This window comes from Sapajus apella, unplaced genomic scaffold (genome assembly GCF_009761245.1).
Source record: "Sapajus apella isolate SASKATOON/1434 unplaced genomic scaffold, GSC_monkey_1.0 scaffold128, whole genome shotgun sequence".
Lineage (NCBI taxonomy): Eukaryota > Metazoa > Chordata > Mammalia > Primates > Cebidae > Sapajus > Sapajus apella.
In genome coordinates, this window is record NW_022437068.1 from 1,665,124 (window position 1) to 1,678,402 (window position 13,279).

A 13,279-nucleotide genomic window follows, 5' to 3' on the forward strand; every position below is an offset into this window, starting at 1 on the left:
CACAGGTGAGAAGTTGGTTGAAGTTTGAGATGTTGCCTTATTTAGGTTATTCCAGTGGCAAGTATCTGATTGTGTAACTAATGCTCAGTTGGCCATTTAGGATTGGCTGAGCTTAAGTTTCATTTAGTTTAATTTGGAACTGGGTGTTGGATCCATCTTGGTGTAATGGCGTCCCCCTAAGTTATTTTAACATGAGGCAGTTATTGTTGCCTTTAAGATGGGTTTTTGATTTTTGGAAATTAGATATCAGTTGGTACCAAGGCTGGGGAATAAGATTAAGTAAAGTAATACATCACATTTAGTCAAAAAATGAGTTCTGGAAGAAGTTTCCAAAGAGGAATTCGGGAATGTTTTGCATGTTGGCGTTTTGAAGTTCGATGATTCTTTCGGTACACAAACTCCAACATACTTGTTCAAAATCCCCACAGTTACTGATCCCAGTTTCCCCAGACTCCTCCTGAAGCTATCAGGGAAAGAAGATAGCCCTGTCTTCGTGTCCTTTCTGAACTCTGCCTTTCCAGTGGGCATAGGAAGTACTTTGTGGCGGCAAACCCAACTCCTGAACCTCCATGTGTTGGGTCAGGCCAAATGAAAAGGACACAGGCTGGAATTTTACTGATTTGAGGCATTGCCAGGCCTGTTTGTGCAAATAGACCCTGAAGAGTTCATTTAAAAGGAGTAACCATTTCCTGATTTAGATTCTGAGGGGGTTTTTGGTTTTGTTTTGTTTTACTATTGTTCACTATCATGAGCTTACTATGCACTTTTTTTTTCTTGAGATGGAATCTCGCTCTGTCGTCCAAGCTGAAGTGCAGTGCTGCGATCTTGGCTCACTACAACCTCTGCCTCCTGGGTTCAAGCGATTCTTGTGCCTCAGCCTCCCAAGTAGCTGGGATTACAGGCACCTGCCACCACGCCTGGCTAATTTTTATATTTTTAGTAGAGATGGGGTTTCACCATTTTGGCCAGACTGGTCTCAAACTCCCGACCTCAGACGACCTGCCTGCCTCGGCCTCCCGAAGTACTGGGATTACAGGTGTGAGACACAGGGCCCAACCCATACAAGTTTTTATTGACCACAGTTAAATGCATTTAGAAATCCATAGTACTGATGAAAGGTAGCAAGCTCCCTACCCCCATTGTCCGGACTGCACTTACGTAGCTCTCAGCACAAACCGCTGCCCTCAGGGGCTTGTGCCTCCTGCTGGGGACGGTCAGTGACATAGAAGCCATGCTCCTGTATTGCTCGGTAGAGTGTGATGTATTTGGATGCCAGCCTTGTCCGAGGGACCACGTACTTCTCTGTAAATTCACTCTTGTCCAGTTGCTCTCTACCTTCTGCCATCAGAACGCAGTTAATGAACAAGAGTGTGTAAGTGTAGCAGTTGTAGTGGTCTTCTTCATACCTTGAAGAGAACAAAGGCATTGGGAGGAAAAGTCTGCTCAGGAACAGGCCATGAAGATAACAAAGGCCTTTCCTAACTGAAATTAGGTGCCTCAGTGAGCAGGGCTTCTGAGTGTGCTGGCTCATGTGGTTAAGAAGCTTCAAGATGTGCAATTCAGGCCAGGCGCAGAGGCTCACACCTATAATCCCAGCACTTTGGGAGGCCAAGGTGGGAGGATCACCTGAGGTCAGGAGTTCGATACTGGCCAGGCCAACATGGTGAAACCCCATCTCTACAAAAAGACATCTTCTGAAATGTTGGGAGAGAGGAATTGAGAAATTAAGTTGAAATTGCTAAAATTACAAAATAGAAACAAGTATTTTTAAATTTTGAGCATTGTTTTTTTGGTTTTTTGTTTTTTTTCTTTTTTGGAGTCAGAGCCTCACTGTTAGGCAGGCAGGAGTACAATGGCACGATCTTGGCTCACTACAACCTCCATCTCCTGGGTTCAAGCAGTTCTCCTGCCTAAGCTCCTAAGTAGCCTCCCAAGTAAGGACTACAGGTGTCTGCCACCATGCCTGGCTAATTTTTGTATTTTTAGTAGAGATGGAGTTTTACCATGTTGGCCAGGCTGGTCTCAAACTTATGACCGCAGGTGATCCACCTGCCTCAGCCTCCCAAAGTGCTGGGATTATAGGCATGAGCCACTGTGCCCGGCCTGAACATTGGTTTTTAAAATTTTTGTTTTACCGAAATATAATATCGTGACTTGCTGTATATGTGTGAAAAATAACTTGTCACATAACTAAAATAACCGAATACAGGTTCTAGTCCTTTTACCTCTTACAGTGCTGTGATTTTGTTATATGTGTATGCTGACCCACCTGCAGAAAACCTAAGGTAGTTCAACTTCTGTTTCAATTTTGTTAGAGATGCTAATATCTCCATGTGAACTCAACATGAAGCTAAATGCTGCCGAGTCCTCTGTGAGCTGAGGCCATACGGAGATCCCAGTTGAATAACATGTGAGTGCCAGCGAGGGTCGCCCTTTGCAGCCATGTACCTGTGAGGCAACCAGGCCCCCGAGGTGGAGAAGTCTTCCAGGTACTTGTCCCATTGCTCCATCATTCCATACATGTTGGGCTGCAGTAATGGGATGCTTATGCTCTGCTCCCACCCTGCGCCATCTCGCTGGACACCATGTGCACTGTAATTATACACAACCCCTACAAACAAAAACCAAAGTCATGTGGAGCCTTAAGGAAACACACACCTCTGTGAAAAAGGGACATCAGAAAATGACAGTAGCCACATGGTAACTTTACGTAATATAAACCTAGGCGGGAGGTTCTAGAATCTCCTTCCATCCACCTAATAAGATTTAGATTTGCCTAGAGTCAGGGAGCGGGTGTATGTAGCCTTCCTGTTATCAGCAAAGCATTTGCATGAGAGAACCCCAGTTCTAGCTCTACCTGCAGTTCAGGGCTGTGAAGTTGCTCCCAGGAAGCGGAGATAGTAATAGTCACCAGGATCATCATCTCCAATATTTTTATTGAAGTTCTCTATTTACTAATGGTTCAATCTTATTTCCTTAAATCAGGAATAAATTACCACCTGATAAAGATGAGTGGTAAGTATGACTGTTCTTGTGGGTAACTGAGTTCAGAACTGGTCTGGGTTTCTGACCACAGTGTCAATTTCTCTTTGCTCAGCGGGTAAGGCTGTTATCAGACTTCACCATGCCCGGGCTACACATCCTGCAGGTGGCTCCACCCAGACCCTTTTCCTGCAGACAAGAAAGCTACTGGCTGAAGAGTTGCACACTGCCCTCAGAGCTATAGGTGGCCAAAGGAACTGTTTTGTTTAATCTTCACTTTCTTTAAAAAAACAAAAACACTGCAGGCCCCACCACACCCTACTTTACTCCTGAAGTCCCTGGAGTGTGGGGACCCAGTGGTAGCTGGCTGAGCATATGAAGGATTGGAAATCAGAGGGCCTGTTCCCAGATTCTGGTTCGGATACAAGATGTGAGGTCTTGGGCAACTCAGCCTCACTGGACATCTATTTCTTCCTCTTTTAAAAACGTACAGGTTTGTGAGGCTCTTCACTGAGAAAACTAATATTAAAGAGCTTTCAAATATTTCATATTGTTAGTAGTAATAATTTGCCATAAAGTCAAATATTTCTCATTTGGGGGCAGTGCACACCTCATGGTAGAGTACGAGAACCCAGGGAACAATGGAATCACTCATTAGATGCTGCCATAATCGAATCTTCTCTACAAATACTACTTTCCTTTTACTGGGTATTGGGTTTTAAGCTATGAAACCGCACTTACCATTTGTGTTAGTTATTCCAACGTGAAGATTAGACCTTCCATCATACTCCCTGAAAGAAACAAGGTTTGTTTTTTTCTGGTTTGCATGTGTTTGGCATGAAGAATTGGCATTTAAAGTAGGAGGAGGCCAGGCACAGTGGCTCAAACCTGTAATCCCAGCACTTTGGGAGGCCAAGGCAGGCGGATCACTTGAGGCCAGCTGTTCGAGACCATCCTGGTCAACATGGTGAGACTCTGTTTCTACTAAAAATACAAAAATTAGCTGGGCATGTTGGTGTGTGCCTGTGATCCCAGCTACTCGGAAGGCTCAGGCACAAGGATCACTTGAACCCGGGAGGTGGAGGTTGCAGTAAGCCGAGATTGCACCACTGCACTCCACCCTGGGTGATAGAGCGAGAGACAGTCCAAGAAAATAAGGAGGAGAGCTGGCTGGGTGCAGTGGCTCATGCCTGTAATCCCAGCACTTTGGGATGCTAAGGTGGGAGGATCCATTGAGGCCAGGAGTTCAAGACCAGCCTGGCCAACACGATGAAACCCTGTTTCTACTAAAAATACAAAAATTAGCTGGGCATGGTGGGGCATGCATCCCAGCTACTTGGGAGGCTGAGGCATGAGAATCACTTGAACTCGTGAGACAGAGATTGCAATAAGAGGAGATTGTGCCACTGCACTCCAACCTAGGCAACAGAGTAAGACTGTCTCAAAAACAAAAAAGTAGGGGGAGAGCCAGACATGGTGGCTGTTGTCTGTAGTCCCAGCTACTTGGGAGGCTGAGCTGGGAGGATCACTTGAGCCCATGGGTTCAAGGCTACAGTGAGCTATGATTGTACCACTGCACTCCAGCCTCAGCAACATAGAGAGACCCTGACTCTAAAAAAACAAAACCCCAAAACAGTTTGGGCTTCATGATTCTGATTAGGTTCACATGAAGCTTCTGCCAGGCTTTGTAGTTAGAGTCTGAAGTGAACATAAAAAGAATAGGATGGGAAGGAGCATGTTGGTGAAACATAACTGAAGCTTGAGACAGGCTTATATACCCTATTGCTAAACCTCCTATGCACCTACCATTTAAGTTAAGTTCAAATAGCCTTCCCTGTTATCAGCAAAACATTTTCTTGAAACAAACCCAGTTCTAGCTGTACCTGCTGTTCAGGGCTGTGAAGTTGCCCCCAGGAAACAGGTGATAGAATCATTTTCAATATTTTTATTGAAATTAAATATTTAATGTTTAAGATTAAAAATTAGGCTGGGCACAGTGGCTCATGCCTGTAATCCCAGCACTTTGGGATGCTGAGGTGGGCATATGAAGCCGGGAGTTGAAGACCAGCCTAGACAACATTGTGATACCTCGTCTCTACTAAAAAATAAAATAATTATCTGAGTGCGGTGGAGGGACCTGTAATCCCAGCTACTCGGGTGGCTGAGACATGAGAATCCCTTAAGCCCAGGAGGCAGAGGTAGCAGTGAGCAGAGATTGCACCACTGCACTCCAGCCTAAGCAACAGAGTGAGACCCTGTCTCAAAAAAAAAAAAAAAAAAAAGATTAACAATTTTAATTTTAATCTTTGTTTTACAGATAAGGAACCAGACTCCTGGAACCGGTTAGAAGAGCCAGGTTAGGAATCAGGGGCTTTATGATGCCAGACCCTGTAATGCCCTATCTGCATTGGCTGCCTCCCTGAGCAAGGCCCAGGGATGCTGTCTGTTTAGCACCAAACATTATGACCAAAATCTTTTACAGACTTTGGTTCACTTCATCCTCATAGGGACCAGAAGGAAATTGTTTAAGGAAGTTAGTAAGCAGGAAGGTGAGTAGTCAACTCCCATTTTCTTATTCAAAATCAGCACTCTTGAGGGGACAGGAGAGTTAGGAGGGTAGACTAAGGAGTATTAGACTGATGATACACAGGAGCTGAACACGCTTCCTAAAGCATACACCAACATTTAATGACCTATGCTATTCTAAAGCCTGGCTTATATGGGATCGATCCTAATCCTATTGGTAAACTCCATGGGGACAATAAAATACAAACCTGGCCAGGCACAGTGGCTCATGTCTGTAATCCCAGCACTCTGGGAGGCTGAGGCGGGCGGGTCACCTGAGGTCAGGAGGTTGAGACCAGCCTGGCTAACATAGTGAAATCCCATCTCTACTAAAAATACAGAAATTAGACAGGCGTGGTGGATCCCAGCTACTCAGGAGGCTGAGGCAGGAGAATTGCTTGAACCCAGGAGGCGGAGGTTGCAGTAAACCAAGATCATGCCATTACACTCCAGCCTGGGCAACAAGAGTGAAACTCCGTCTCAGGGGGGAAAAAAAAAAAAAAAAAAAAGGTGTGATCCTACTTTTGCTTTCTGAATTCATTCTTTTTGTTTGTACCAGCACTCTCAGCAAGAAGGAACTAAATTTGTTCTTAATCAAAGCCAGGTGGTGTCTATGATGGAAACAGAACAGTTCTAGTCTTCAGTTTAACTTGCCTCCATAAAAAACGGTCTGTAAGTGCCAGTTCATCAGGCCCTGTACATTGTACCTGTTTGTCACTGAAACTACACCCTAACTGGCAGTAAAGGTATTATTTAGATAAGATTAGCTGCTGGGTCATTTTCCCACTTAGCCTCTGAGCACACATTTTTCTCTCTGAAAATTGTGTGAGCAGGTTTATTCTTCATATATTCCACATATATTCTTTTTTTTTTTTTTTTTTTTTTTTTTTGAGACGGAGTTTCGCTCTTGTTACCCAGGCTGGAGTGCAATGGCGCGATCTCGGCTCACCGCAACCTCCGCCTCCTGGGTTCAGGCAATTCTCCTGCCTCAGCCTCCTGAGCAGCTGGGACTACAGGCATGCGCCACCATGCCCAGCTAATTTTTTGTATTTTTAGTAGAGACGGGGTTTCACCATGTTGACCAGGATGGTCTCGATCTCTTGACCTCGTGATCCACCCGCCTCGGCCTCCCAAAGTGCTGGGATTACAGGCTTGAGCCACCGCGCCCGGCCTCCACATATATTCTTGCACTTACCACTGTAGGCACGCATGCACACCATCTATTTTTATGAAGCCAGTAGGCCTGCATCTCAGGATTTAACGCGAAAGCACCAAAAAAAATGTCCACGAAACCTCACACATTATATATTAAGAAAAGGAAGTTTTAGTGACTAAAACAGAAGGACAAGTTTGCACAATGCAATTTAACACTTTAAAAAACACTGTACCTAAGAAACGTCCCCTGAGTTGGTCTGAGGAGGAATGAACATTTTTCCTGATGTCCATTAGTGAATGGATTAGCGATGCTAATAGGTGCTTCCTCCAGCTTCCTCGAGCCCAGGTCTTGCTGGCAGAGGGGGCAGCACTGGGGCACCCTGAAGCTGTAGATGTATTTCTCACAGTGGTTGAATTTAATTAAAGCCTTCCCAGCCTCTGTGCAGTGCATAGCTTTCGCCTCCTGGGACGCCAGGGGAGGATTCCGGAGACTTCCTTTTCCTCATTACACACCTGGCAAATGCACACCGCCCTGAGAAACCTGATCAATGGTGATGTCATCTTGACTGATGGCTTCAGAAGCCAAACCAGGTAGGATTAACCAGTAGCCAGCCCTCCCTGTAGACTGTTTCTTAAAGAGCTAGTTTCTGTTTGTTTATTTCCATTGTTTATGGTAACGGATGACTGCCAGCTTCTATTCATCCTTTAAAGCCACACTTTTCCATGAAATCTTTCTCAGCTCCCCTTAGCCCTCCCTTGCAGTGGCAGCGCTGGATTCATATTTCTATCAAAACTTTTATTTATTTATTTAGAGATAGGGTCTCACTCCGTCACCCAGGCTGGGGTGCAGTGGCACAATCTTGGCTTACTGCAACTTCCACCCCCAGGTTCAAGTGATTCTCCCACATCAGCCTCCCCAAGTAGCTGGGGCTACAGAGGCACCATACCCAGCTAACTGTTGTATTTTTTGGTAGAGATGGGGGGTTTCACCATGTTGGCCAGGCTGGAGTCCACCTCCTGAGCTCAAGTAATCAACCCGCCTCATCCTCCCGGAGTGCTGGAATTAGAGGCATGAGCCACCGTGCCCAGCCTAGAACTGTTATTTAATCGTTTAGTTTTGTTTCTCCTGTTAGTCTGTGAGCTTCTTGGAACTGGAAACCTTTATTTTTGTGTTCCCAGAATTTGATCAGATCATTTTGTTGTTGCATAAATAAATCCTTAATTTAAGGCTATTTTTTTTTACATTTTGTATTGTAAAAGTAATCTTGCTTATAAAAAAAATTAACATCCAAAATGTTCTGGGGTTTTTATAAAAAAATTAATAGCCCAGTTAGAAATAAGGATAGTGATAACAGGAGGAGGCTACTGATTTGGGAGAGGGCAGAAGGGGTTTCTGGGCTCCAGGGCTGTTGTGACTCCTTATCTGGGTGTTAATAATATGGGAGTATTCTACTTGTGAAAAAGCATCATGCCGTGCATTTTATTATATGCACTAGATAACTTTTCAATTCTAAAATAATTTAAGATTTTTTTTAATTTTTGTGGGTACATAATAGGTGTATATATTTAAGGGGTATACAGGATATATTTACACGTGCTCTTAGCCAAAAGGCCGAGAAGCGATACGGGATATATTTACATATATTTAAGATAGAGTCTCTCGGCCAGGTGCGGTGGCTCACACCTGTAATCCCAGCACTTTGGGAGGCTGAGATGGGTGAATCACTTAAGGTCAGCAACCTGAGACCAGCCTGGCCAACATGGTGAAGTTCCATCTCTGCTAAAAGTACAAAAATTAGCCAGACATAGTGGTGGGCGCCTGTAATCCCAGCTACTTGGGAGGTTGAAGCAGGAGAATCGCTTGAACTCGGGAGGCAGAGGTTGCAGTGAGCCGAGATCATGCCACTGCACTCCAAGCTGGGTGACAAGAACAAGACAACATCTCAAAAATAAAAAATAAAAGAGTGTTGCTCCTGTCACCTAGGCTGGAGTGCAGTGGCATGATCTTGGTTCACTGCAACCTCCGCCTTCCAAGTTCAAGCAATTCTCCTGCCTCAGCCTCCCGAGTAGCTGGGATTACAGGCACCTACCACCATGTCCTGCTAATTTTTGTACTTTTAGTAGGGACAGGACTTCACCATGTTGGCCAGGCTGGTCTTGAACTCCAAACCTCAGGTGATCCACCTGCCTCGGCCTCCCAAAGTGCTGGGATTACAGGTGTGAGCCACTGTGCCTAGCCTGTATCGGATATTTTGATACAGACATACAGTATGCGATAATCATATCAGGGTAGATGGGGTATACAATTTAAAAATAACTTTTACCTGGGTGTGGTGGTGCATGCCTGTAGTCCCAGTTACTCAGGTGGTTGAGATGGGAGGCTCGCTTGAGCCTGGAAGATTGAGGCTGCATTGAGCCAAAGTCATCCCACTACGCTCCAGCCTGGGTGACAGAGTGAGACCCTGTCTCTAAATAAATAAAATAATTTCAAGCAATCCCATAAAAATATTTGGAAAAAAAGTAATGTTCCTTGTTTCTCACATAACATTTTTCCATCTACCATATTCTACTCTCTGGAGAAAACTAATGGTATGTTAGGTTTTTTAAAACCTCAATCTTGTCTGGGTATGGTGGCTCACACCTATAATTCCAGAACTTTGGGAGGCTGAGCTAGGTGGATTGCTTGAGCCCAGGAGTTCGAGACCCGCCTGGGCAACATGGCGAGAGTCCATCTCTACAAAAAATACAAAAATTAGCCAGGTTTGGTGGGGTACACCTGTAGTCCCAGCTACTTGGGAGGCTGAGGTGGGAGGATCGCCTGAGTCCAGGAAGTCTTGGCTGCAGTGAGCCATGATCACACCACTGCACTCCAGCGTAGGTGACAGAGTGAGACACTGTCTCTAAAACAAAAACCCTCAATGTTGTCATATTGTATATCGTTTTGAAATTTGTGTTTCTGTCTCATCTTGGAAACTTCTCCACAATGTCAGTAATATAGGATTCTTTCAGATTGTATAGGAATCCACATTTTGGTTGTACTACATTTTAACCAAGGCCCAATTGATGCCTATAGTTCCAAAGATAAACATTTTTAAAGGGGAGACCCACAGAGAAGGTATCATGGCAGGTAAAGGCACTTTAGGAGGGTTAAGTATTTCATAATGTATGTTTAAATAAATTACAGTATGCTAAAATGCAGTGTTATAACATGAGAATGATCATCAGACTTGCAGAACTAGAAAGGGCCTCAGAAATCATTTCAACCAACCTTCTCATGTTACAGTTGTGAGCCACATACCTAGCCTATTTTATTTTTTGAGACAGGGTCTTGTCCTGTCACCCAGGTTGGAGTGTAGTGGTGCAATCAGTGCTCACTGCAGCCTCAAACATCCGGGCTCAAGTGATCCTCTCACTTCAGCCTCCCAATCAGCTGGGACTACCGATGCGTACCAACACACCTGGCTAACATTTTAATTTTAATTTTTATAGAGACAGTGTCTTGTTATGTTGCCCAGGCTGATCTTGAACTCCTGGGCTCAAGTGATTCTCCTGCGTCAGCCTCCCAAAGTGCTGGAATTATAGGTAGCACCCTACAATTTTGGCTTGAAGAACTCCTTTTAGTATTTCTTATAGGGCAAGTTTTCTAGTGATGAACTCTTGCCTATTAAAATGCCTAAAATCCAAAACACTGAGAATGCCAAATACTGGAGAGGTTGTGGAGCAACAGGAACTCTCATTCATTGCTGGTGGGCATGCAAAATGGTATAGTGATTTGGAAAATAGCCTGCCAGTTGATTACAAAATAAACTCTTACCATATGACCCAAAAATTGTGTTCCTTGGTACTCAAATGAATGAAAACTTATGTTTACATAAATACCTGCACATAGACATTTACAGTAGCTTTGGTATTTACCAAAATGAGCGATAACTTATCACACAAAAACCTGCACATAGATATTTACAGCAGCTTCATTCATAACTGCTAATACTTGGAAGCAACCAAGATGTCCCTCAGCAGGTGAATGGATAAACTGGTGCATCCAGAAAGGGAACTGTTGTTCAGTGCTAAAAAGAAGTGAGCACCAGGTGCAGTGGCTAACGCCTGTAATCCCAGCACTTTGGGAGGCCAAGGCAGGTGGATCAGCAGGTCAGGAGTTCAAGACCAGCCTGCCAAGATGGTGAAACCTCATCTCTACTAAAAATACAAAAATTAGCCAGGCTTGGTTGTGGGCACCTGTAATCCCAGCTACTTGGGAGGCTGAGGCAGGAGAGTTGCTTGAACCTGGGAGTCAGAGGTTGCAGTGAGCCAAGATCGCGCAACTGCACTCCAGCCTGGGTGATAGAGCAAGACTCTGTCTAAAAAAAAAAAAAAAAAAAAAAAGCGAGCTATCAAGCTATGAAAGACATGGAGGAAATTTAAATGTGCATCACTAAGTGAAAGAAGCCAATCTGAAAAGGCTGTATGCTGTATGACTCCAACTATATGACATGTGGAAAAGGCAAAACTACTGAGACAGGAAAAAGATCAGTGCGTTGAGGGGAGGGAGAGAGAAATAGGCAGAGTACAGAGAATTTTTAGGTTGGCGAAACTTCCATATGATACTATAATGTGTCATTACACATTTGTCAAAACCCACAGAATAAGCCTGGGCAAGACCCCATCTCTACAAAAAAAAAATTTTTGTTTAAACCTAGCTAGTCTCTTGTCCTCCAGGATGCCTCCTTGGTCCTCTTCCAAGTGTATTTTACTTTCTTTTCATTCCTTCTCTAAAGCTTTTTAATAAGCTTTCACTCCTGCTGTAAGACTTGCCTCAGTCTCTTTCTGCCTTATACCCCTCAGTTCAATTCTTTCTTCTGAAGAGGCAAGAATTGAGGTTGCTGCAGGCCTGTACAGATTCACTGCCGGTAACTCGGGTACCTGCCACCAGTAACATATTTTGGTGCTGGATAACTCAGATAACTATCACTGCTAACATAGTTTGCTGAGTGACTCAGATACATTCCCTAGTGGACATGTATCCGTTTGATTTCTTTCTTTCTTTCTTTCTTTTTTTTTTTTTTTTTTTTCATTTTAGTGGAGTGGAGTGAAGCAGTATCCATTTAATTTCTTAAAGGAAAGTGTACCATTCCATTCAAAGCCTTGGTAAAATAACCAGTTTTTTCACAATATCAGTAATAGAGGTCTAGTTCATTCTTCCAGATTGCACAGGAATCCACCCATCAATGGGACATGACAGAGACATGACATGCCCCTGTCTCCCTTGGACCTGGTTGGATACTGTTTTCACCAACCCACAGAGCTACCCTCCTGCCCTGGCAGCTAGCAAGAGGCCAATCACCACCACCCCTCTGTTAGTACATTTTATTAAAACAAAAACAAAAAACAAAACAAAACCCTGAGTGTGGTAGCTTATGCCTGTAATCCCAGCACTTTGGGAGTCTGAGGCAGGTGGACCATCTGAGGTCGGGAGTTTGAGACCAGCCTTACCAGTATGGAGAAACCTTGTCTTTACTAAAAATACAAAATTAGCTGTACAAGGTGGCACATTCCTGTAATCCCAGCTACTTGGGAGGCTGAGGCAGGAGAATCACTTGAACCCGGGAGGCAGAGGTTGCAGTGAGCTGAGATTGCCCTACTGCACTCCAGCCTGGGCAACAGTGCAAGACTCCATCTCAGAAAGAAAAAAACGTAGACAGGAATGATGGCACTCAGCTATAGTCCCAGCTACTTGGTAGGCTGAGGTGGAAGGATCGCTTGAGCCCAGGAGTTAGAGACTGCAGTGCACTATGATCACATCACTACACTTTAGCCTGGGCAACAGAGTGAGACCCTGTCTCAAAAAAAAAAAAAAAAAAAAAAAATCCACAGAGTATACAACACCAAGAGTAAACCATACTGTAAACTATGGACTTTGGGTAATAATGATATGTCAATGTAGTTTCATTGTAGCAAATATACTACCAAATGTTGATGGTACATGCACGTGGGGACAGGGGCTATATGGGAACTTTCTGTACTTTTTGATCAATTTTGCTGTGAACCTAAGACTGCTCTGAAAAATAAAGTTGATTTTTAAAAAGAGGATAGGATACTTCTTTGAATAACAGAACCTAAGAAAATTAATTTTGGGGAGATCTTTAGCATGAATTCTGGATGAATAAAAGAGATCCTATGAATAAAAGAGATTACATGAAATTAGGAATTATCAAAAGGAGTGAAGAATATCCTTTTTAAAAATTTTTAACGAGTATTGTTTTGAGACAGTGTTTTGCTCTGTTGCCCAGGCTAGAATGTAGTGGCACAATCATGGCTTACTGCAGCCTTGACCTCCTGGGCTCAGACATTCCTCCTGCCTCAGCTTCCCAAATAGCTGGGACTATAGGCACATGCCACCACTCCTGGCTAATTTTAAAAATTATTTGTACAGACGGAGTCTCACTGTCTTGCCCAGGCTGGTATTAAACTTCTGGGCTCCAGCAATCCTCCCACCTCGACCTCTGAAAGTGCTGGGATTACAGGCATGAGCCACTGCCCCTGGCCTAGAATACCCAATTTTAAAACAACGCAAATCATA

The 13,279-nt window shown here is 44.0% G+C and overlaps 1 protein-coding gene across 1 annotated transcript; it reads right to left on the bottom strand.

Annotated features, from left to right (window-relative positions):
• Nucleotides 1–229: 229 nt before the first annotated feature.
• On the bottom strand, nucleotides 230–7,551 carry MKRN2OS (MKRN2 opposite strand). Its single transcript, XM_032262286.1, has 4 exons — nucleotides 6,936–7,551; nucleotides 3,724–3,773; nucleotides 2,449–2,611; nucleotides 230–1,406 (listed from the first exon to the last, which is right to left on the bottom strand). Exons 1-4 carry the CDS (start codon nucleotides 7,151–7,153, stop codon nucleotides 1,166–1,168), a joined length of 672 nt encoding a protein of 223 aa, XP_032118177.1. The 5' UTR covers nucleotides 7,154–7,551; the 3' UTR covers nucleotides 230–1,165.
• Between the last annotated feature and the right edge of the window lie 5,728 nt (nucleotides 7,552–13,279).